General features: G+C 51.8%; 2 protein-coding genes across 3 annotated transcripts; one reads left to right on the top strand and one right to left on the bottom strand.

Moving 5' to 3' along the window:
- Window positions 1–8,619: 8,619 nt before the first annotated feature.
- On the top strand, window positions 8,620–19,954 carry BEST1 (bestrophin 1). Of its 2 annotated transcripts, XM_047692750.1 has the most exons (11): window positions 8,620–9,133; window positions 10,166–10,353; window positions 11,622–11,716; window positions 12,201–12,434; window positions 13,012–13,166; window positions 13,550–13,627; window positions 13,983–14,135; window positions 15,450–15,530; window positions 15,836–15,987; window positions 17,682–18,332; window positions 19,321–19,954. In XM_047692750.1, exons 2-11 carry the CDS (start codon window positions 10,202–10,204, stop codon window positions 19,337–19,339), a joined length of 1,770 nt encoding a protein of 589 aa, XP_047548706.1. In that variant the 5' UTR covers window positions 8,620–9,133; window positions 10,166–10,201; the 3' UTR covers window positions 19,340–19,954. The 2 variants fall into 2 exon arrangements, 1 of the variants encoding a protein (XP_047548706.1); XR_007121079.1 differs by lacking the exons at window positions 8,620–9,133; window positions 10,166–10,353; window positions 11,622–11,716 and adding an exon at window positions 18,787–18,876 and having other exon boundaries at window positions 12,170–12,434.
- On the bottom strand, window positions 19,770–22,721 carry FTH1 (ferritin heavy chain 1). Its single transcript, XM_047692751.1, has 4 exons — window positions 22,395–22,721; window positions 20,609–20,755; window positions 20,183–20,308; window positions 19,770–20,083 (listed from the first exon to the last, which is right to left on the bottom strand). Exons 1-4 carry the CDS (start codon window positions 22,506–22,508, stop codon window positions 19,919–19,921), a joined length of 552 nt encoding a protein of 183 aa, XP_047548707.1. The 5' UTR covers window positions 22,509–22,721; the 3' UTR covers window positions 19,770–19,918.
- Window positions 22,722–23,277: the final 556 nt, after the last annotated feature.

The following is a 23,277-nucleotide window of genomic DNA, read 5'->3' on the forward strand; positions in this document are numbered from 1 at the left end:
CCTTATAGATACAAAAGAGAATTATAGGAGAATATGGTGAATAATTGTAGATCAACAAACCAGACAACCTAGATGAAAAGAAAATTTCCTAGAAACACACAAATTACCAAGAGTGAGTCAAGAAGAAACAGAAACCTGAATAGACCCATAACAAGAAATTAAATAACTAAAAAATTTCCAGTAAAGGCTAGGACCAGATTGCTTCACTGGTAAATTCTCTCAAATGTTTGTTTATTTATTTATTTATTTATTTATTTATTTATTTATTATTTAAAAATATTTTATTTGTTGGGGCACCTAGGTGGCTCAGCGTTTGCCTTTGGCTCAGGTCATGATCCCAGGGTCTTGGGATTGAGCCCCGTATCAGGCTTCCTCCTGCTTCTCCCTCTCTCACTGCCCCTGCTTGTGTTCCCTCTCTTGCTGTTTATTTATCAAATAAAGAAGTAAAATCTTAAAAAGAAAAAAAAAGAAAGAAAGAAAAGAAAAGGAAACTACTGAACTGTTTAAAAAAAAAGATTTTGGAGGAGGTGGAGATGAGAGTTATTGTTTGATGTATATAGAGCTTCAACTTTATAAGATGAAAGTGTTATGGGGATAGAAGGTGGTGATAGTTGTACATCATGAATACATTTCATACCACTGAACTTACTCAGAAATGGTCAAAACGGTCAACTTTATGTTATGTATATTTTATCCTAGTAAAAAAAGTTAGGGAAAAAACCCACCTAACACCCTGGGGTGCTTGGGTGGTTCAGTGGGTTAAGCTTCTGCCTTAAGCTCAGGTCATGATCTCAGCGTCCTGGGATCGAGCCCCACATTGCGCTCTCTGCTCAGCAAGGAGCCTGCTTCCCCCTCCACCTCTGCCTGCCTCTCTGCCTGCTTGTTATATATCTCTCTCTGTGTCATATAAAGAAAATCTTTAAAAAAAAAAAACCCACCTAACACCCTTGCATGATTAAAGATTCCTTAGCTTGATAAAGGAGATCTGTGAAAGTCCACAGTTGGGGCGCCTGGTGGCTCAGTTGATTAAGCATCTGCCATGATCCCAGAGTCCTGAGATCAAGCCTCATGTTGGGCCCCTGCTCAGTGGGGAACCTGCTTCCCTCTCTCCTTCTGCCCGCTCCCTGCTCAAGCTCTCTCACTCTCTTTCAAAGAAAAATAAATAAAATCTTCAAAAAAAGAAAAAGAAAATCCACTGTTGATATCATAGTCAATGGCAAAATACTGAAAGCTTTCCTCCTAAGATCAGAAACAACATAAGAATGTCTGGTCTTGTCACCTTTGTTTTTTTTTAAGATTTTATTTATTTATTTATTTATTTATTTAACAGAGAGAGAGAGAGAGAGATCACAAGCATGAGCAGTATGTATAAGACTTGTACAGTGAAAACTACAAAACATTGTTGAAAGCAATTTAAACAGACCGAAGTAAATGAAAAGACATTCTATGTTCATGGACTGTAAAGAAAGCAAAGTGATCTACAGAGTCAATGCAATCTCCATCAAAATTCCCACTGCCTTGTCTGCAGAAAGGAGCAAGCTGATCCTCATATTCATATGGAATTGTAATGGAGCATACATAACCAAAACAATCTTGAAAGGGAAGAGCAAAATTGGAGAACACTTTCTGATTTCAAAACTTGGAAAAAGCTACATAATCCAAACTGTGGTACTGGCGCAAGTATAGACATAAAGATTAAGGGACTAAAATTTAAAGTCCAGAAATAAACCCCATACATCTATTGTCAATTGATTTTCAACAATAGCGCCAAGACCATTCAATGGGGAAAGAATCATCTTTTCAAGTAATAGTGCTTGGAAAACTAGGTATCTTCATGCAAAAGAACGAAGTTGGACCTTTACTTCACACCACATACAAAAATTAATTCAAAATAGGTCAAAGACCTACCTGTAAGACCTGGAGCTATAAAACTATAGAATACTTAACAGTAAATCTTTATGACCTTGGATGTGGTAATGATTTCTTAGATAGGACGTCAAAGAACAAACAACAAAAGAAAAAAATAAACTGAACTTCATCAAAATGAAAAAAAAAACTTTTGTGCATCAAGGACATTCTCAAGGTGAAAAGATGACTCAAAGATTGAGAAAAAATATTTTTAAGTCCTATCTTTCTAATACATCTAGGGTCCAGAATATATAAAGAACTCTTATAACTCAAGAAAAAGAATATATGGGCAAAGGATCATGGGCAAAAGACTTGGATAGACATTGCTCCAATGAAGACATGCAAATAACCAACAGGCATATGACAGGTTCAACATCATTTGTCATTGAGGAAATGCAAATCAAAACCACCATGGGATACCACCACACACACACTAGGATGGTTTTTTGCGGGGTGGGGGTATAGCAAGCATTGGAGAGGAAGTGGAGGAGCAAATCCCTCATGCAGATTGGTGGGAGTATAAATTGTACAGCCCCTGTGGAAAACAGGTAGGTCCCCGAAAAGTTAACCACAGAATGATCCTATGACCCAGGAACTCCACTGCTAGGTATATACCCGAAAGAACAGAAGACCCGTTCAAAGATAACCTTGCCCATATATGTACATAGTAGATTTTTTAAAAATGGGAACAATCCAGATGTCCATCAACGGAGAAATGAATAAACAAACTGTGGCCTATCCATATAACGGAATATCATTCAACCCAGAAAGGAAAGCAGCACTGTCACCTTGCTACGACGTGGATGACCCTTGAAAACGAGATTATGCCAAGTGAAAGCAGCCAGACGTAAAAGGACCAGTATCATACGATTCCATTTATAAGAAATGTCAAGAGAAGGCAGATCCATAGGGATAGAAGAACAGACTGACGATGACCAGGGCTGGAAGACAGCGTTGAACAGGGAGCGACTGCATGGTGGGTACTGAGTTTCCACTCGGGAGACAAGAAAGTTCTGGAATGAGTGATGATAGTTGAATGAAGTAAAAGTCACTGAGTTGTACACTCAAAATGGTTAAAATTTACGGTATGTGAATTTTGCCTTAATATTTAAAATAAAAAACAGGAAGGAAATACATCAAAATGATAACCTCCGGTGATGCTATTTTTTCAAGGCTCTGTATTTCCCCACCTATCTACAATGCACTGAAAGTTCTCTTGTCACCGTGTGAAGCCAGCCTCTCAAAGCTCCGAGTGCACACAGATCTCCCCGGGGGCTTGTGCAAGCGCCGATTCTGATTGAGTGATACCGGGTGGGACCTGAAAGGCTGCATTGCCTACAAGCCTCCCCAGATCTCCCTTGGAGCAGCCAAACTCTGAAAGCTAGCAGCCCAGGGTGGTGGACAGATGAAGTTCGCCAAATCTGTGGGGTCAACACAGAAGACACGTGCTTCTCCTTGCCCCCCTCCGGGGACCTATGTAGTGTAGGGCAGACTTACCCTAGAATAAGTATTTATTATCTGAAATTCAGATTTCCCTAACTGCCCGCTATTTTTTTTTTTTAAAGATTTTATTTATTTGAGAGAGAGAGAGAGAGAGCATGAGAGAGGGAGAAGCAGACTCCCTATGGAGCTGGGAGCCCGATGCGGGACTCGATCCCAGGAGTCCGGGATCATGACCTGAGCCAAAGGCAGTCTTTTAACCAACTGAGCCCCCCAGGCAGCCCCCCCCCTTTTTTTTTAAAGCTGCCCTCTATTTCTGTTTGCTAACTCTGAAACCCCAGCCTGGCGTGGGGAAGGGTTGGAACTGTGGTTGTTCCGGCAACCTGTGCCCAAGGGGTTCAACTCAGGGCAGCTGGCTTGGTGGTCCTGTGGACCTAAAGGAGAGTCACCAACACAGCCTACTCCTCAGCTGGCTTCCCCCAATGCCCTTGGGTCTGTGTCGCTGACCTGGCCACCTCCTGGGGAAGGTGACTCTCACCCACCGAGCAGAAAAATCCCCTCCAGGACATGGCTGCCGGGCAGCCTTCCCAGCCGACCAATCCATGGTCAGGAACTAAGGGCCAGGGGCCAGTGTGCAAAGTCTCGACTGCAAGGAATTTACACCAGGCAGATGTAGATTTGAGTGGAGGCTTGGGTGAGTTTACTTAGCTTCTTTCCGGGCCCAGAAACCTACTTGTCACAGGTAGCTAACCCTTCCTATTCCCCAGTTCTTTTTTTTTTTTCTTTTCTTTTTTGAAGGTTTTATTCATTTATTTGACAGAGATCACAAGTAGGCAGAGAGGCAGGCAGAGAGAGAGAGGAGGAAGCAGGCTCCCCGCTGAGCAGAGAGCCGGATGCGGGGCTCGATCCCAGGACGCTGGGATCATGACCTGAGCCAAAGGCAGAGGCTTTAACCCACTGAACCACCCAGGTGCCCCCCTATTCCTCAGTTCTGATGATGAGATGAAATCCTATCAAGAAAGTGCTCAGAGCCCTGCTTGGCACCCAGGAAATGCTCAGGATATTGGGGAAACCATTGCTCCTTATCTTTCCCTCCCATGGTGCTAAGCACAACTGACATCTGCACGTGCTTGTGGAGTTGAACAGCAGGAACATTCTGGAATAGTGAAGACTCACATGCTCTGACCGAGATAGGGGACCTACTTACACCTTCCACCTCTGGCTCTTAATTCTTTGTGACTTGAGGTTAAGTCCGTTTCTTTCTCTAGGCCCTGATATCTTTGTCTGCAAGATAAGCATCGAGGAGAACAACCATCTGGATCGTCTATCACAGTGTGTCAGGCTGTTAACCTACCCATTCCATAGATGAGGAAGCCCTAGGCTTCTAACTTGTAGTGAAGGTATGTCAGCACTTAGGCCTTCTTAAACCCAATGCAATTCTCCTGGAGAAGTCTGGCCTGTGATCAGCTCCTCCCCCTCCTTGCCTGCCCGTTAGCCCCAGTTCTGAGCTGGTGGGGTAGGGGGCTTGTGGACAGGGTCTGCGCCTCACCTGGCTGGGCTCGGGAGGGCAGAGTCCATGGGGACAGGGCAGCTCGGAGATGCCAGTGTCCTCCCCAAGGCTATGGTGAATCTTCTTGCCTACTGTCTCTGGTTGGGCTGGCTCTGGCTTAGTCCATGCTATTCCATTGTCAGCGGCAGGACTGGGCGTGGTGAAGCTGGACCCGGTGTGTCCCAGCCCCTCCCAGTCCCTGTTGTCTTTCTGCAGGAGCCAAAGTTTATGCGTTCATCTCTTGGGATGTTGAGTCTATCCAGCCTTTTAGGGATCAGGGCCGCTGGCCCCAGTGGAGAGGTGCTGTTGTCTGTGTGGCTTCCAGGTCCCCGGCTGGCAGTGTCCCCTCCCTTGACCAGATATGCCAAGCCCCTGCCTTTTCTCTCTTGGCTTCTGCCCTGTTCTTTCTGTGATTGGCCCAAGAGGGGGCTGTAGGCTGGCAGGTACCCTACACAGAGCCTGGAGACAACATCCAGGGCTCGTTGTCCCACCAGAGGGCTCCCTGCCCACCTTCCCCAGCCAAGCCAGCTCCTCTTCTTTCTGCCCAGCTGAGGCAGGACCTGGAAGGGCACAGTAGCACCCTCTGTGATGCTCCTGTTTCCACGGTGATCCCAGATGAGAAGGCCGTAGCATTCTGTCCCTGGAACCTCCACCCGTCTTCCCGGCTCTGTTTTCCCTGTCTCTAGAGATGGCTCTCCACTGGTGGCCTCAAGAGCAATGTGTCTTCTGTGCACCCCCTATTCCTTGGACCTCCCTTTAACCCCAACAGAAACCACTGTCCTGACTGGTAAGCCTCCAGCCCCCAGAAACTGACCTTCACCGGAGAGGTAATAGTGTGAGTTGTGGAAAAGTCACAGGAATTAAAATGAGAAGACCCAGGTTTTAGTCCCAGCCTGGCCTTTTAGAGCTCTGTGACCTTGGACAAGAGAGGCCTTGAGCTTCAGCGTCCTCCTCTGTGAAATATAGATGAGAAAACCCTACTCAGCTGAGCCTCAGGAATGCCTCTGTGACTTTGCGTGGGCTTTCCCTTCTAAGTAACACCCTTCCATCCTTCTCAGCACAGGCAAACTCCTACACATGCCTCAAGACCCAGCTCAAATGCTCCCTCCTCTATAAATGTTTCTCTGAGTTCTGTGGCCTTGACACACACTTGCCATTTTGTGTTAAAGTTGTTTGTTTCCTTCATTTTTATTTGACTAGGAATTTTTGGACACAGGAATCAGATTAGGCTTAGTTCTGGCATCAGAAATGGTTTATTGGATGACTGCTTCGTGGAACGGAAAGCAGAAGAGGGTGACCCTGACTGGGTTGGAGGGTTGGACCCCATCCTTGCAGGGATCAATCCTGGGGCTCTTTGTCCAAGCATGGCTCGGGTCAGTCAGTGCCTGCTGCGGCCCTTCTGTGTGCCTGAGACGCACCTGGCTGGCTGGGGACATGTGCATGGCCGGGACCAAATGGAAGAGACCCTGGCTTATACCTGGGGTCTACCAGTCTTAGCACTTGGGTGCGGCCAGGAACAGCTGCTTATGGGGTGCCCTGGGGCATCTGGGAGGGGAAGGGGGCTGGTACAGCACCATCAGCTGGGACTTTAGGGATATTGACAAGAAACCTGCAGTTCAGGAAAGAGAGGGAGGACTTCAGTTGCCACTGTGTCTTCCAACTCCCTCTCATGGTTCTACAGCTGCTGGTCAGGGTCAAGGAGATGAAGGAGACATCCAGTGTCCGCTCCGGGGTCCCTACAGATTCGGACCAGCTAACAGGACTTCCAGGTCCAGAGCCGGCTAGTCAAGGGCGCCCTCCAGTGGTCACCATCGGGGAGGCAGGAACCTGATCGCGCAAAAGGGGCGTCTCATCTATTCCTTCAACTAACATGGAGTCAGCATCCCCGTGCCAGGCGTGGTGCCAGGCACATGTTACATTTTTAATTAAAAACATATTGATCGGGACGCCTGGGTGGCTCAGTTGGTTGGACGACTGCCTTCGGCTCAGGTCATGATTCCGGAGTCCTGGGATCGAGTCCCGCATCGGGCTCCCAGCTCCATGGGGAGTCTGCTTCTCTCTCTGACCTTCTCCTCACTCATGCTCTCTCTCACTGTCTCTCTCTCAAATAAATAAATAAAATCTTTAAAAAAAAAACATATTGATCATCTGCTAAGTGGGAATCTCTCTCTTGAGTGTTGCTATGATTTGGTGGGGGCGGGCAAGGGAATACAAGGTTGGGAATTATCCCTCACAACAGTGATAATCCACCCACGCTGGCTGTCCTTTCCCTGGGGAATTTGAGAAAACATCTACTTCTGGGACCGGCTAGCCCAACGGAATCTGGAGGGGTGGGGCAGAGGCGCCAGGGGCAGACAGCCAGGCATGAGAACCACTGGTATGGAAAGTTGACTAAATTGTTACCCACCATCCTCATTACTGAGGTACTTGTTATTGTCCCATTCTCTGGATGAGGAGACTGAGGCTCAAGGTAAGGACAAGCGATGGGAAAGATGTTTCCCACAGCACAGGCAGCAAGGGTGTAGCAAACACTCCTAAAAGGCTGTTGCTGATCTCTGAAAAGATTCCCCCATAACTGGGATGGCATTATTTTAGCTGTGATTAGAAAAGTAGTCAAGGTTGTTGTGAAATAATCTTTTCCCCCAGGCAGTGAATTATAACGGCAGAAGTGGAGTGCACAAAAGTCACCTGCAGGGGTGCCTGAGTGGCTCAGCAGGTCAGGAGTCTGCCTTTGACCCGGGTCATGATCCCAGGGTCCTGCGATGGAGCCCCTCATTGGGTTCCCTGCTCAGCCGGCGGCTTGCTTCTCCCTCTCCCTCAGCCTGCAGCTCCCCCTCCTTGTGCTCTCTCTCTCTGTCAAATAAATAGGTGAAAAATCTTTAAAAAAAATAGTCACCTGCAATCTCAGCATTGTTAACACTTCAGAGTATGCCAGGGAGAGGAAGAAAGAGGAAGGGAGGAGGAATTGGAGAGAGGAGGGAGGAGGAGGAAGGGATTTATTTTAAGGCTCGAGGTCATATTGTAAACCAGGGCTTCAGAATGTCGGATCTGAAGACCACTGGCATCCCAATGCCCGCCCTGCTCATTAGACATGCACTACCCCTCCCTCACCCTCCCCCCGGGTGGCAGAATCAGACTCTGGAGAAAGATCCCAAGCTGCACGCTTCATATATATTCCAGACCATTCTCATGGCCACTCACTGAAGACCAACAGCCACTGCGGCTTCGAGCTTCCCCAAGAGGAGCCCGTCCTAGACACCCATCGCTTCCAGTGGCTTAGGAGGCCCTCGTGTGTAGACTGATGTCTTAAAATATTTGGATCCCGGCTGCCCTTGGGGACCTGGGTACATACTCCCATTTTGCATGGGCTGGCTACACGCCAGCAGCATCAACACCCGGGTTGCTGTGTCATCCCGCACCAGGCCCAGCCCCCACACCGCAGCCTCCTGCCCCCGCACCCCACCCCCTTCTTCCATCGCAGTGAACCAACCTACTAACTGGATTCTGCCAGCCAATCACAGCCTGAATCACTTATGATGTCATCATCAGCCAATCAGAGCTCCTCACCAGCATAGGCAGCATAGGCGGACCGCCTTCACTCTTAGAAAGGTGATGAGGTGTAAAGCAATACCATCCTTTAGGAAAAGGGACGCTGAGGCCTAGGAAGGAGCAGAGGCCCACTAGGGTCACCGCACACAGGTGACAGAGCCAAGATTAGAAGCCAGGACTCCCAGTGTTCTTCCCACTGCCCTCGTGCTACCAACGCCCCATAGGGCCTGGCCCTTGGCTTCCTCTCTCCGTGTAGCTTCCCGGCACAGGAGGCGACCCCAGTCTCCCCACAGCTCTCCCTGCAAGACCTCAGTGGTCAGAGGAGATCCTTCGATCTCTGTATTTAAGGGCCTGGAGAAAATGGCAGGATTGGGCCCATGGTAGAGGGGAGCTGCCCCAAATTCTAGCCCTTGTCTCAGTGCCCAGCCCCCTGCCCTGGCAGGAATTAGAGGGGCCCCGGCCAGGCCGTACGGGATCCGGCTAATGTGTGGATTATGGAAAGGGACCCAAACAAGGCTCCTTTGTGGAAGCCCTGCCTTAGGGAGTCAAGTGACCGCTTAATTCACGCATGGGCAGAGCCAGCCCCGAGGTGTGGGCTGGGGCACTGGCCATAAGACCCCCAGGAGTCCCACCGGTACAGTGGCCAGAACTGTTGTGAGATAGTCTGAGAAGACTGGACCCCCTCCCGTGAGTAGGGGTCTGCTCAGTCAGGCTGGCTGGGGGGCTTGGAGGGCCTATGGGGTGAACGGCAGTCCCTGCACTGGTGCGTAAGATGTACACCCATGGGCCGCATGTGTGCATGTGTGGGGGCACCTGTGCGTGTGTGCCAAGTCTCTGAGGTGGGCGTGAGCTTGGTGTGCCGGGGGCACACAGACAGCCAGAGCAAGCGGAGAGAGGCTGGGTGTCAATGCAATTGACAAGCAGTGTCAGTACATTGCTTCCAGAAGTTTTACTTGAGCACTTCCTATGAGAGCACAGCAGGAGCCTCCATTCTCAGCAGGGAATGGTCAGTAAACAAGCAGACATCCTGCAAAATAGAATTTCAAGTAGGACAAGATAAACACTGTGTAGAGAAATCGACAAGATGAGGGGACAGAGAGTACCAGGGGCACTGGGATGCTATTTACGGGGACAGTGGTTGGGAACACCCTTTCTGGGCAGGTGACCTAAGGTGGGGATGAGCCCTACAGTTAGATGAGAAAGAGCATCCTCCAGACAGAAGGAGTAGCAAGTGGAAAGGCCTTGGGGTCACTGTTCAATAAACGTTATTTGAGCATCCCTACCAGCCAGTGTCCTGGGCACTGGGGACAGGGCAGTGGACAAGACCGACCAGGCCCCTTACCAGTCTTGCTCTGATTGGTGATTGCGGGTGCTTGGGGGAACTGAGGAACAAGGTGGGGTCAGGACGCCACCTGGCTCAGGGGACCAAGGCCAGTATGTGGACTTTGCTATTGCTGCTGTCATTGCATCTGTGATACAACTTGAGGGCACAGAGCTGTCTTCCCTGCCAAGTCTGTGGGCAGCTCTGGGCTTACTTCCCTGGTTTCCCATGTCCCACAGGCAGGAAGAGCCAAACGGGCCTTTGAGGCCACCTCATTCCCCTCCCAGTGTGCAGACAGGAAAAGTGAGGCCCAGAGCAGGGAAGAGTCTAGGCTAAGACAAGCCCCATCCAAGCCACCACCCCACCCCAGTCAGTGTCCCTCCCTGTCTGCCTACTAGGATCCAAACCCACTTGCTGCAGCCCAGTGCCCGGCCATGACCGTCACCTACTCAAGCCAAGTGGCTAATGCCCGCTTAGGCTCCTTCTCCCGCCTGCTTCTGTGCTGGCGAGGCAGCATCTACAAGCTGCTCTATGGCGAGTTCCTCATCTTCCTGCTCAGCTACTACGCCATTCGTTTCATTTACAGGTGCAGAGGGACAGGCTGGGGCCGGGACCTGGGAGGGCTGAGGCCCAGGAGGGCCACAGTGGGGCTTGGGACAACCAGCCAGCCAGTCAGTGGGCTAATATACCAGAGACCTTGAAGGCTGACCTGAGCTCCTGGCCAAGCCTGGGTAGGGGGTAAGGGGATTGGGGGCTGAGGGTTGGGGTCTGGAGAGGAGGTAAAAGGAGGCAGCCTGGGAGGCAGCTCTGTGCAGGCTGGGAGTGTCTTTCCTCCAACCCAGGGAGAGGCTTCTGAAACCCAGGCCTTAGCTGGTCCCAGCCAGCCAGCCTATTTTCCTGAGTTCCACAAGCTCACAGGCCCAAACTGTATTCCCCCTCTGCCATAAAAATGTTTACTTAAATAAAATAGAGGGCAGATATGATCACAGAATATATGAAAGCATTCTGAATGGAAAAAGCATTAATGACTGAAATGGACTGAAAAACTATCAAATACAGAAAATTCTTAATTTCATAATTACAATACCAGTAACAAAGCACATTGGTTTTCTTTGGTTGTTGTGCAGGCACCAACATATGTTGATTTAAAAAAAAAAATAGACTTTATTTTTTAGAGTTTTAAGTTGATAGCAGAATTAAGCAGAAGGTAGAGAGTGTCCGTATATCCCCTCAAGCACACACAGTCGCCCCCACTACCAACATGCCACAGCCAAGTGGCACATTTGTTACACTAGATGAACCCACATGGACACTCCATCATCACCCAAAGCCCACAGTTTACATTAGGGTCCACTCTTGTTGTACATTCTATGGGTTTGGACAAATGACATTTATCTATCATGACAGTGTCATCCAGAGTAGGTTCACGGTCCTAAAAACCCTCTGCGCTTACCTACTCATTCATCTCACCTCATTGTGTTTTTTAAAAGACCATACCCTCTTTGTTTGAACCTGCTTTCAAGCTATCCTTTGGATCCCTTAAAAGGGTCAGTGGTGCCTAAAAGTGACTCCTTCGGCAGGACCTTCCTTCCTATAGATCACAGAAAACCTCCTGAGGGTGCCTCTTCCAGCCATGGAGCCCAGGTCTCCTTGGGGTTTGGGACACCAGAGGAGTGGGACCTGGCTCAGGCCAGAGGAGGGGCCCCAGGCAGGGCCTGTGAAAGGGACTGGGAAGTGGTGGGGTAGAAAAGAGGCAGCCACACTCCTACCTTGGCCTGGCTGGAGCCAGTACGGGTCTCAGCGTGTCTTCCCAGGGTCTACACATCCCACACCACCCCCTCCGCCCCGCCCCAGGATGGCCCTCACGGAGGAACAGCAGGTGATGTTTGAGAAACTGACCCTGTATTGCGACAGCTACATCCAGCTCATCCCCATTTCCTTCGTGCTGGGTGAGCTCCCCCTCTGGCGTGTCGGGATCCCAGTGGCTGCTCCAGGCTCCACACAGCTGGACTACAAGGAACTAGCAGGGGGAAGGCCAGGGGCGCGACAGTGCCTTTCGGCTGTTCAGGGAAATGAGGAGACTGCAGCCAGACGGACTTAAGTTAGACATTAGGAAGGACGTTAGCCCTCAAGATCCCAGTTTCTGAGGGCACTGCTGACATAGTCCCTGGAGCCTCTGAGCAGGAGTGGGGGGAGGAGGGGATCTGGCAGGTTCTTGGGATTGGCAGGGAGCCCCTAGGAGAGAGAACTGGAGGCTCCTGCGCCTTCATGCGGGGCTCCGATGGTCTTCCCCTCCTGAGCGTCTTTCAGGAGGATCGGGGCTGGGCCCGCTCCCATCAGAAAGATGGAGAAACCGAGGCATCGCCCTCGCTTGGCTCTGGCCGCAGCCTGGGCCCTCGCCCCCCGCCCCCTCCCCCCGCCTCTCCTGCCCAGGCTTCTACGTGACGCTGGTCGTGACCCGCTGGTGGAACCAGTACGAGAACCTGCCGTGGCCCGACCGCCTTATGAACCTGGTGTCGGGCTTGGTGGAAGGCAAGGACGAGCAAGGGCGGCTGCTGCGGCGCACGCTCATCCGCTACGCCAACCTGGGCAACGTGCTCATCCTGCGCAGCGTCAGCGCCGCGGTCTACAAGCGCTTTCCCAGCTCCCAGCACCTGGTGAAAGCAGGTGGGCGGACCCCGGGGCGGGGCCCGGGGTGGGGACAGGGGCGGGGCCGGAGCAGATGGGTGGAGCCAGTGCCTCCGGACCGAAGATTGGGTGGGGCCAGGAGCGGGGTGGGATCGAGGCCTCGTCTAATTGGGCGGGGCGGAGTCGGGCGCGTGAAGATGGGTGGGAGCCGGGCCGGGAACCGCTTGTGAGGACCGGGTTTGAGATAGGGTTAAGGACCCTTTAGGGATGAGGGAAGAGTGGGGACTGAGGCCAGGGAAGGGGCGTTGGAACTGGTGAGAAAGTACCGGTCGGCCTCCCTCTGCCCTTTCCTGCCCAGTTCCCGCGGTTTTCAGTCTGCATTTCTGTGACCTCCGTCCGTGAGACAGACCCTTCTCACGTGCTGAGGCCAGAACAGCACGTAGTGGGCACTCAGTAATTATTTGTTGAAAGAAGATGGCAAAGGAGCTCCGTGGTCCCAATGAACTTGGGCCTAAATCCTAGGCCTCGGCAAGGCCTGGCCAACCCCCCCACCCCACCTCCCGCCATCTGATCTGCGGCTTCTCCCACTCACTGCCTTCTTCACTCCACCCCGCAGGCTTTATGACCCCCGCGGAACGCAAGCACTTGGAAAAGCTGAGCTTGCCGCACAACACGTTCTGGGTGCCCTGGGTGTGGTTTGCCAACCTGTCGATGAAGGCGTGGATTGCAGGTCGAATCCGGGATCCTATCCTGCTCCAGAGCCTGCTGGACGTGAGCTCACCACACTGATGGGGCTGATGCGGAGTGGGGGTGGTTGTACCCCAGGTGGAACAGTTTCCTTCGAAGACAAGGCTTGAGGCTCTTTCTAGAACCTGCCTTGGGATTGTAGGACTTTGACCAACAGGGATTCCACAACCCATGGTAGCCCCTCTCCCCAGTTCCCCTCCCACTTCGTCTCTAAAGTGAGCCTCTTCTCAGAGGCTCCTTTTTGATAGATGTGGAAGCTGAGGCACAGAGAGGTTAAGTGAGTGGCCCATGACCATATAGCCAGGGCTGGGCCATGAATGCCAGCCCCCGCCCCTGGGGAAGAGCTGGGGTTGAGCCTGGGAAAGCAAATAGCAGTCAGAACCCCAACCCTCCCTCCTGCTTCCCAGGAAATGAACATCTTGCGTACTCAGTGTGGACACCTGTTCGCCTACGACTGGATCAGTATCCCACTGGTGTACACGCAGGTGAGGACTAGGCCAGTGAAGCTGTCCCTTAGGGAAACAGGGACTGGGAGGACTCAGGAAACAGCCTGTGATGAGAAGGGCTCACTTAAGGGTTAAGAGGCTCATCCTGGGAGTTAGGTCTGGACTTTGCAGCTTCTGACAAGTTTGAAGAGTCCAGACTCCTGTCTGGTTCAGCCCAGTGGAGGGAATGCGATTATCCCCATTTTAAAGTGATCTCGGAGACCCAAACTCACAGGACTGTGCGAATCAGAGCAAGGCCTTATCGTCCCAGGCTGGGGAGCTTCCTGACTCCAGGTCCCCAGCCAGCCCATTTCTGCTGCCACCTCCCCCCGCACCCCCGCCTCCACCCACCCAGGTGGTGACCGTGGCTGTGTACAGCTTCTTCCTGGCTTGCCTGATTGGGCGGCAGTTCCTGAACCCAGCCAAGGCCTACCCTGGCCATGAGCTGGACCTCGTTGTACCTGTCTTCACGTTCCTGCAGTTCTTCTTTTATGCCGGCTGGCTGAAGGTGAGAGTCTGCGATGAGAGAGAGAGGTGTCTGTGGTCGTGGCTGGAAGGGTCATGGCCAGCCAGGAAAGGAGAGTTTCAAATGTGGAAAGTAGAGTGCTGGGCCTCCACCACAGCCCTCTGGTCTACTCCTTCCCTGTGTCTTTACATATGAAGACCCTGAGACCCAGAGAGGAGTGGGACCTGCTTGAGGCCAGTGTCTGATCCCAGGGCTTCACCTGAGGCCTTGAACTTAGCAGGCTGGACAGACACAGGGAAAGCTCACTTGTCAAACCATGTGCTATGTCCCCTCGAGAGAATGTTCCCCAGATGTTTGTCCGGAACAAGGGAAATGCACAGAATAAGAACAGCAGTGGCAGGCCCTGTTGGCGAGGTAGCCCCTTACTGTGCCCGGCGATGAGGCTCTGGTTCCAAATTTGTCCCCTCTGCTTAGTAAAACAGAAGTCCTGATGCTGACTACTCCAGCCCCCACCCTTCCAAGGCAGATTAACACCACCTCTTCTCCCTCAAGATATCCATCTGTGATGGGGGTGGTGGCGGGTAGGGGGGGGGCTCCCATCCCTGTCCCAAGTGGCTTTTCCAAGTATTCCTCCCACTTCATCCAGGGCTCCTCCTAACAGGAGTTCTGAAGAACAGTTTTCTCTGCACTCCTATTTTTCCTCTGTTTCTCCCACACTCTCCGTCTCTTCCTTTTTTCCTTTACTTTTTGGTAGTGGTGGTGATGGTAGGTGGCCCCCTCCCTCCCTCTCATCCACATTTCACATGTGTGTGAAACACACACACACACACACACACAGATATTCCCTCATCCCTATCCGCATCCTCATCCCTGCAGTCATCTTTGGTTTCTAAAGCACAAACCAGATCACACCATTTTTCTGCTCGAAATTCCCTAGTGGCTTAGAGGATGTCTCTTGAACCCTTAGTGCAGCCCCTCACAGCAAATCTGCTGTGGAGATTTGTCCGGGCAGCCTAAAGCAGGGATTTGCGGAGCTCCAGGGAAGATACAGGGAGGGGAGGGACGGGGGTGACTCTACTAAGTGACAGGCTCAAGGACAGCTCTGGGTGTTGAGGGAGCAGCAGGCATAGGAGAGGGGCTCAGGCTAGATGACCTGAAGGGAGGGGGACCGTGTGTGGGGCCCTATGAGCATGGGTGGCTGGAGCCCTCACATACTGGCTTTGAAGATGGTGGTCAGGCAGGAGGGGCATCGTGGCGGGTGGTGTGGAAAGGGCAAGAGCCGAAGTTTAAGGGCGCGGAGCAAGGCTGCAGGGAGTCTGCCTGAGGACTTCCAGAGCCCCCTCCCCTCTCTCCAAGGTGGCAGAGCAGCTCATCAACCCATTTGGAGAGGATGATGATGACTTTGAGACCAACTGGATTGTCGACAGGAGCTTGCAGGTTTTCGGGGAGAGAGGGAGCCTGTCCTGTGGACCTTCCCTGAACTGAACCCAAGGAGGGGGCCCCACGGTTCTGTAGGGAGGCCTCCTGGTGAATTGCTCTCTCCCCACCAGCCAACCATTCACTCACAGGGTTCTCACCCCAGCTTTTGAGGCTGCATAAAGACATCAGTCTGTCCATTTCACAAGTGAGGAAACTGAGGCCCAGAGAGAGGGAAGTGACCTTTCCAGGTCATCCAGGAAGACCACGGTCCAGCTTGGGCTGACCTTGCTTTTTGGGCTTCTTCTTCTGTGCCTGGGAACTAGGTGTCCCTGTTGGCTGTGGATGAGATGCACCAGGACCTGCCCCTGATGGAGCGGGATATGTACTGGAATGAGCCGGAACCACAACCCCCCTACACAGCTGCTTCTGCCCAGTCTCGTCGAGCCTCTTTTTTAGGCTCCACCTTCAACATCAGGTGAGCAGTGCCAGGGAACCACGTTGGTGGGTGGGAAAGCCCACGCACGAGAACTTGGAAAAGCTCTAGTTAATATGTATTGGATGCATGCTGAGTGCTGGGAACTCCGCTAAGCTCTTTATATAAACTATTTTTTTCTTCCCAATAACCCTGGTTTGATATCTCGAGTTTTCAGATGATTAAGTCCAAGTTCAGAGAGGTTAAATAGGTTGCCCATCCCAAGGTCACATAGTTAGCAAGTGGAGCACTGGGACCAGGTATGTCTGCTTCTACCTCCACACCTGCAATCCTTACCTTGTACTGCTTAGTAACTCCTAAACCTATAAGGGCTTTCAGATGCCTCCAGCCTAAGCCTCCCACGCCCAGATTTGGAAATTGAGGCCCAGAGAAAGAAGGGAGTTACTCAAGGCCTGACAGTGATCAGTGATGCAGTTGGAATGGCAGAGCCTGGTTCCTGACTCTGGTCCAGAGCTACACTTTCTGATAAGCCAGGATGTTTAGATGGGTAGTGAAAGGGGCGGGGGGGGTCCCCAGGGATGGGGGTGGGGCAAGCATGTACCAGCAAGAGGCTGATTCATCACAGGTACCTTCTGGGTAGTCTCTGTGCTACAGTACAGGCCTTGGGTCACCCACAGCAGCCGAACTTTCCTGCACCTGGGTCCCATTTCTCTGATTCGGTCTGATTCCCTTGTGAGCTGCAGCTGGGCCACACTGGCCTGATAGGCCCTCCCAGACTGTCCTCTCTCTGCTGTAGGACAGTGGAGAGGACTTTGTTTGGAGAGTCCTCTGTGTGTCAGGGTCCTTACCATCCAGGTTTTCTTCCACAGTATTAAGTATATTATCTTTTAAAAACCAAATGCCCTACTAAACCATAATTTGAATTAGCTAGAGTTCTTCGTGGGTGTGAGGAAGGTTAAAAAAAGTGATCAAATGAAGGATGGAGACATGCTTAGGTCAGAAACATTTCTGGAAGTTGCTTTTGAATTCCATATGATCTGTGCTCTAATGGCTGAGGGTTGGGTGGGGAACAGAGAATATTATACATAGACTTTGTCTCCAAGGAACGCACAATTTAGTGAGGAGGCTCACACCCAAAGCCTAAACTCTGGACACAAGGTACACGGTACTAGATGCCTGGGAGAGACAGGACATAGAAGAGAGACCACCTTTGTCCTGGGAGGGGGCCTCCAGCTGGACCTGGAGCTGGGCCTTGAAGCATGGGGAGAATGTGGACACCGGCGACAGGCCACATTCTGGGATAGTGGGCTTTCTCCTGCAGAGTAAAGGCTTTGGGCTCCCAGGGGGCCACACTTCTCTTTGTGGATGCTGTTCCCCAGGCTACCCAGAGTCATTCATGGGCCTGATCTCACCCACCACACCCGGGGTCCAGTAGTTCGAGTCGCTTGGAGGGAGGGATGTCGGAGAAGATGGAGACGAGGAGAGAGCCCTTCACGAGCCAGGCTAGGGAGTTTCGTGATCGTGGGCAAGAGGGGGCCACAGAACAGTGAGGTGAGCTGGGCTGGGAAGGAGTAAGAGGGCAGTGCAGTACAGGACGGGTCAGGAGAGAGGTGAGTCCAGGCATTGTGACGAACACTGTGTGTTCTTGGCTTTGGGTCAAAAGGAGGGAAAAGAAGTCGGGTCTGGCGTTGGTCCTTTGTGCCCTACTCAACCCCGAGTCTCACACTTCTTTCCAGTCTGCATAAGGAGGACGTGGAGTTTTGGTCAAACCCACAGGAAGAGGAGGAGGAGGGCACACACACTGGTATCATTGGCCGCTTCCTAGGGCTACAGTCCCACGACTACCATCCCCCCAGGACAAACTCAAAGACCAAACTACTGTGGCCCAAAAAAGAAGCCCTTCTCCATGAGGGCCAGCTCAAGAAACTCGGGGGTACCAGGCAGAACTCTAGAGACCAGGAAAACAGCAAGGCCTGGAGGATTAAGGAGGAGGATGCTTTCGAGACTGCAGCACTGTACGGGAGGTCAGGCTACCACAGTGCCCCACAGACACCCCTCAGCCACACACCTATGGTCTTCCCACCTGGACAGTCAGCACCCTCAAGCCTTCGCAGAGTCTCAGGTACAGACGGCGCTGTCAAAGACCAAAGCCTACAATCCCTGACTCTTGGGACAAAGACCAGTTTCGAACTGCTTCCAGATAGTGCTGGGTCCTCAGCAGAGCCCCCAGAATCAGGTCACATGAAGAGGAAAACTGTCGAGTTTAACCTGACAGACATGTCGGAGACCCCTGAACATCATTTCAAAGAATCACATTTGGACCAATCAACTAACCTACACACTATACTGAAAGGTCATGAAGATCCCTATTGGGCCTTGGAAAACAGGTCTGTCCTCTCTACCTTTAAGGGTCACTTCACCTCCCCCCACCCCCATGGGTGGGAAGGCCCACCTGACCTTCCCTTGCTGTGATTGCACCCTTCTACCTTCCTGGGAGCCCATTTTTCTATGGTTCCCTCACCACCAGAGCATGCTGTACTTACCAGCACTGGCTTAGGGCACACACCTGGCCACTTCAGCAAGAGCCCTAGGAAGTTTGAGCACTTTTGACATCACTAGGGAAGAGCTCCCTGGGTCCTGGGTGAAGGGAAGGTGAGGTTGCATGGACAGGAAGGATGGCTGGTGGCCAGCAAGCCAGGCTTAAGCGCTCAGATGTTATGCCTGGACCCAGCTCACTTTGAGTAGCAGATGCAAAACCATGAGGCAGAGCGGGGGGGGGGGGGGGGGGGGGGGGGGGGGGGGGCTCTGGGCTGTAGCCCAAGGACTCCACTCACTGCCCAGGGATCGTATATGAAGACTCCCCCATAACCTTAGTGATCCTGAAGTACTTCCAGAAAGTGTTACACCCCTGGAAACTGGCAGATGGTTAAGGTAAGGGTATCCAGATCCCTTGGGATACCTCACTGCTTTGGGGTACCTAAGACTTCTGAACATACATGTGCTTTGTGCCTCCTTGGGATTAACCCACTGGGGTCACAAAACCATCTATTTCCCCACATTCCGGATCTCAGTTAGATTCACTCTACCCATTACAGCTATCATGTGAGAACTGAACATCCTGTTTTCTAGATTTCCAGTCACTCTTGTGGTTGAAGTAGTTACAAAAAACCTGAAAGAGCTAGTCGTAGATCTAGCTAAACAAATTTCTACCCATCACTGCAGTTTGGGAAAGGACATTAACATAGTGTTAGCAGGGAGAGTTGGCTCTGCAGGTCCCGGACACTTCTTTATTTTAGGGGTCCTAACCTTTGCTGTAACTCTCCACTTAGCATTATCTTCCAGACTCACATTGTAACTTTCTCCCATTCTCTCTAGGGATGAAGCACACTCTTAGCCGGCTTCCCAAGGGGGGATGCTTCACTGGCCTGGTCCTACCTGCACGTACACCAGCGGGACACTGATCCAGTCACAGCCATACAGCCGTCCACACTGAAGAATGTGTTCATAGGACAGCCTGAATTAAACGGTTAGCTTAATGGGTAACAAAATCCAGTTTCAGGACTTATGCTTTTAAATGCCTTTTGTACATAAAAATCATGAAAACCTGGAATGAACCACTGAACCACTGTACACATAATCAGGAGTCCTTAAGTCCTGTCTGAATTTAACACACTCAGCCTTGGTATCTTTTCCAAACTAAGAACTTTCCTCCCAAGCATTTCATGTTGGTCACTGTGATTCAACTTCCAGCACTTGAACAGATTTCTTTGCAAGGACGATCTAGATACATTTCCAGCCCAAGAAAGAACTCAAAGGACAATAACTGGGTACCAAATTACTTTATTTGAAGGAATGGTACAAATGAAAGAAGTTAAGTAGATGTTTTGGTACAACTTATAGAAAAGGGAAAGGTAACCCCAACATGCATGCATGGCCTCAGGGACCAGGTGGCTCTGGGAAGACAGCCTAAGGCTTAGCTCTCATTATCACTGTTTCCCAAGGTGTGCTTGTCAAAGAGATACTCTGCCATGCCAGATTCGGGGGCCCCCATCTTGCGCAGGTTGGTTACATGGTCACCCAATTCTTTGATGGATTTCACCTGCTCATTCAGGTAATGAGTCTCAATGAAGTCACACAACTAGAAAACAGAATGGGGAAGAAAGTTAATGGTTAAGTTTCTCCAGCCCCCAAGAGGCAAATGACTCCTTCCAGTCCATTTCCAATTGCTTATACTCACATGGGGGTCATTTTTATCAGTGGCCAGTTTGTGCAGTTCCAGTAGTGACTGATTCACACTCTTTTCCAAGTGTAATGCACACTCCATTGCATTCAGCCCATTCTCCCAATCATCACGGTCTGGTTTCTGAAAGAGGTCACATCAATGTATCTGTAGCTTCTACCAATTAATCCACTAGTCAGCAAGCACCTAACATGTAACCTGTGCTTCAGCAAAAGGGACATCCAAGTTTCTCCAACAGTTTCCAACTTAACATCCTTGCCCATTACCATTCACCTCATTTAACTGAAATGATAAGCTTAAAGAAAGCACAGAACCCAAAAGTGACCCCATTTTGTAATGCCAACTGCTGACCTGGTGTTTTCTGACATCTGAGGACTGCTAGATAAATCACGAAGCAGGGTATTTCTAGGAGCTTTTGTTTACCTTGATATCCTGAAGGAAGATTCGGCCACCTCGTTGGTTCTGCAGCTTCATCAATTTCTCAGCATGTTCCCTCTCCTCATGAGATTGGTGGAGAAAGTATTTGGCGAAGTTCTTCAAAGCCACATCATCGCGGTCAAAGTAGTAAGACTGAAAGGGGTTCATGAACATGTTTCTGTTAGGAACGCTCAAGAAAGTCACTCTGCCACCTAGCCTTTCTTTCTCAAAGCTCAGCAAGAAAGGGGGCTGCACTGAAGGAGACCAGACGGGGGTTGGGGAAAGGGGGCGGCTGGCGGTGTTCCTGAATTGAACACAACACTAAAGTTAGTCTGACAAAAATAAAACTTGTGTCCTTGAAAGGAAGTTTACTACAAGGAACCTTTAGAGTATCATAGGGAATTGTCCCCAGCATGGAATTTCTTAAGGCTCTGTTATTAGTGCGTTCTTCTAGCCAGTGTCAAATTTGATTGGAGAGTGTGTGGGTGCTATTTACCCTGCACAAATAGTGCCTTCTCTCCCCACTCCCTGATTAACCTGTATCAGAACAACAGCTTGCCAGCTTTGAGCAGACCATGGATTTCTAAAATTAACCTATTAGTCAAGGTGACAACTGTTGGCAATGCTAGTTATCTACCAAAAATAATCGCCAGCAGAAAGCAAAAAATTTGCTTCAGTTTTAGATACTTGCTCTATTCACCTGTTCCCGAAATGGAAGGGCAGTCGGGGAAATCCAGGCCTGTTTTCAAACCCATCTAAAACTTGTCTATTCTCGGATAATTTGCACAATCATAAGACAATTCTAAGTAAAACTCCCACCACCGCGCCTAAAAACAGAATTTTGGAAAACGGATCCCACTGATCAGTGGGTGGAAAAATTCTTTGGTGTAGTTTATCTAAAAACCAAGGGTTCTGGGGCGCCTGGGTGGCTCAGTGGGTTAAAGCCTCTGCCTTCGGCTCAGGTCATGATCCCACGGTCCTGGGATCGAGCCCCGCATCGGGCTCTCTGCTCAGCGGGGAGCCTGCTTCCTCCTCTCTCTCTGCCTTCCTCTCTGCCTACTTGTGATCTCTGTCTGTCAAATAAATAAATAAAATCTTTAAAAAAAAAATAAAAAAAATAAAAACCAAGGGTTCCATTAGCAGGCGATAACTCTCAGGCACAAAAAGGACCAAGTGCGTGCATGCCCGGGCCAAAGGACAGATGACTAAGACAACGGTGTCCGCAGAAAGATTTCCACTCTTCAATTCAAGTGGGACTCAGAGATAAGCACAACAGAGTGGTGGCGACGGCTGCTCGGAGAATGGTCGGCCCACGAAAGATAAGCCACTTAGCACCAGCTCCCCACCCCCCACAGCCACCTTGGTTGCCATTCGATACCATTTCCCAGCAGGCTCCGCCATAGGGGGCGGGAGGGGGAGACGGACCACTTGCCCCCATTACCCAGGCAAATGGATGGCCCCGGATCACGTGACCGATGCAGGCGGGATGAAAACACAAAAAACCACTTCCCTAACTGCAGGATTGTACAGGTTGCAACCGCTCCAACTCTGGGATTCCAGGAAACCAGGCTCTTTTAAGTATAGAGCTCGCCAGAGAGGGAGCCCTCCCACGGGACAGTGGGAAAGGGCGGGCTGGCCAGAATTTCCGCCAAGTGCTGGGAGGCCTCGAGCACCGTCCATTTTGCAGCAGGACGCGCGGAGGCGGGACAGCCAGCGCCTTGGCCACACCCCCGCCCCGCCCCGCCCCCCCGCCGCCCGGTGAGGCCGCCCCCGCCCACGGGAGGGCGCTCACCATGGACAGGTAGACGTAAGAGGCGTAGAGCTCCAGGTTGATCTGGCGGTTGATGGCGGCCTCCGAGTCCTGGTGGTAGTTCTGGCGCACCTGCGAAGGGGACGCGGTCGTCATGGCGGCGGCTGAGGAGAGGCGGCGGCGGGCAGCGGCTGCGCGGCGCTGGAGCGGCGACGGGGGGCCTTGGAGCGGTCCGAGGACGCTGTGAGGAGATGGCGGAGGGCTGGCTCTGAGCGGCCGGCCGGGGCGAGGGGACGAGCGCCGGGTTCCGTCCAAGCACTGTTGAAGCAGGAACCCGCGGCGACTCTCGGCGGAGATGTGGCGCAGTCGGCGGCGGCCCCTACTTATAGCGGGATCGGGCGTCAGGCTCATCCGGCCAATCAAGCTGCCCGCCCGCCGGGCGGAGCCCCGCCTCTTCCGGTGGGCACGCGGCCCCGCCCCAGAGCCATGGGGGAGGGGCGGCCCCGCTGCGGGAGGCTTTGCGTGTCCCGCCGCGCGAGGCTTTGCGTGTCCCGCCGCGCGTGGGGCTCGGCGGGCGTCCTTTCGAGCCCTGACCTCGTCTGTGGGGCCGCAGGGAAGACGTGGGGACCAACGCGAAGCCCAGCCCCGAGCCCTGGGCCCAGGGCGTCCTGGGTCTCGGAACCGACGGAAAGTGGCCTTGGCCCTGGGGGCGTTGGGGCGAGTCTGAGCCCGCGGGCCGGCTCCCCGAGACTCTTGGCCAAGGGCATGTTAGGAATCCGAGCTGTAGGGCAGCAGTTACCGCACCCGAGGTGATTTCCTCGTCTTGTAAATTACAAAGTGGGAACCTGGGCCCTGCGAGGTCGTGTGAGTCAGAGGTGGAGCTGGGAAAGGGTTCGCTTTCTCTTCCTCAAGGTCTAGCTGGGAG

Source organism: Lutra lutra, chromosome 10 (assembly GCF_902655055.1).
Source record: "Lutra lutra chromosome 10, mLutLut1.2, whole genome shotgun sequence".
Taxonomy (NCBI): domain Eukaryota; kingdom Metazoa; phylum Chordata; class Mammalia; order Carnivora; family Mustelidae; genus Lutra; species Lutra lutra.

What these genes read in the sequence shown, in the direction of transcription:
- FTH1 (XM_047692751.1), bottom strand. Translation starts at nt 22,508, where the DNA reads ATGACGACCGCGTCCCCTTCGCAGGTGCGCCAGAACTACCACCAGGAC. An exon ending in CTTACGTCTACCTGTCCATG is followed by an intron (nt 20,756 to 22,394) that starts GTGAGCGCCCTC and finishes AACCCCTTTCAG; the next exon opens with TCTTACTACTTTGACCGCGA. An exon ending in TCTTCCTTCAGGATATCAAG is followed by an intron (nt 20,309 to 20,608) that starts GTAAACAAAAGC and finishes GACCTCTTTCAG; the next exon opens with AAACCAGACCGTGATGATTG.
- BEST1 (XM_047692750.1), top strand. Translation starts at nt 10,202, where the DNA reads ATGACCGTCACCTACTCAAGCCAAGTGGCTAATGCCCGCTTAGGCTCC. An exon ending in CCAGCACCTGGTGAAAGCAG is followed by an intron (nt 12,435 to 13,011) that starts GTGGGCGGACCC and finishes TCCACCCCGCAG; the next exon opens with GCTTTATGACCCCCGCGGAA. An exon ending in TTGTCGACAGGAGCTTGCAG is followed by an intron (nt 15,531 to 15,835) that starts GTTTTCGGGGAG and finishes CCTGGGAACTAG; the next exon opens with GTGTCCCTGTTGGCTGTGGA.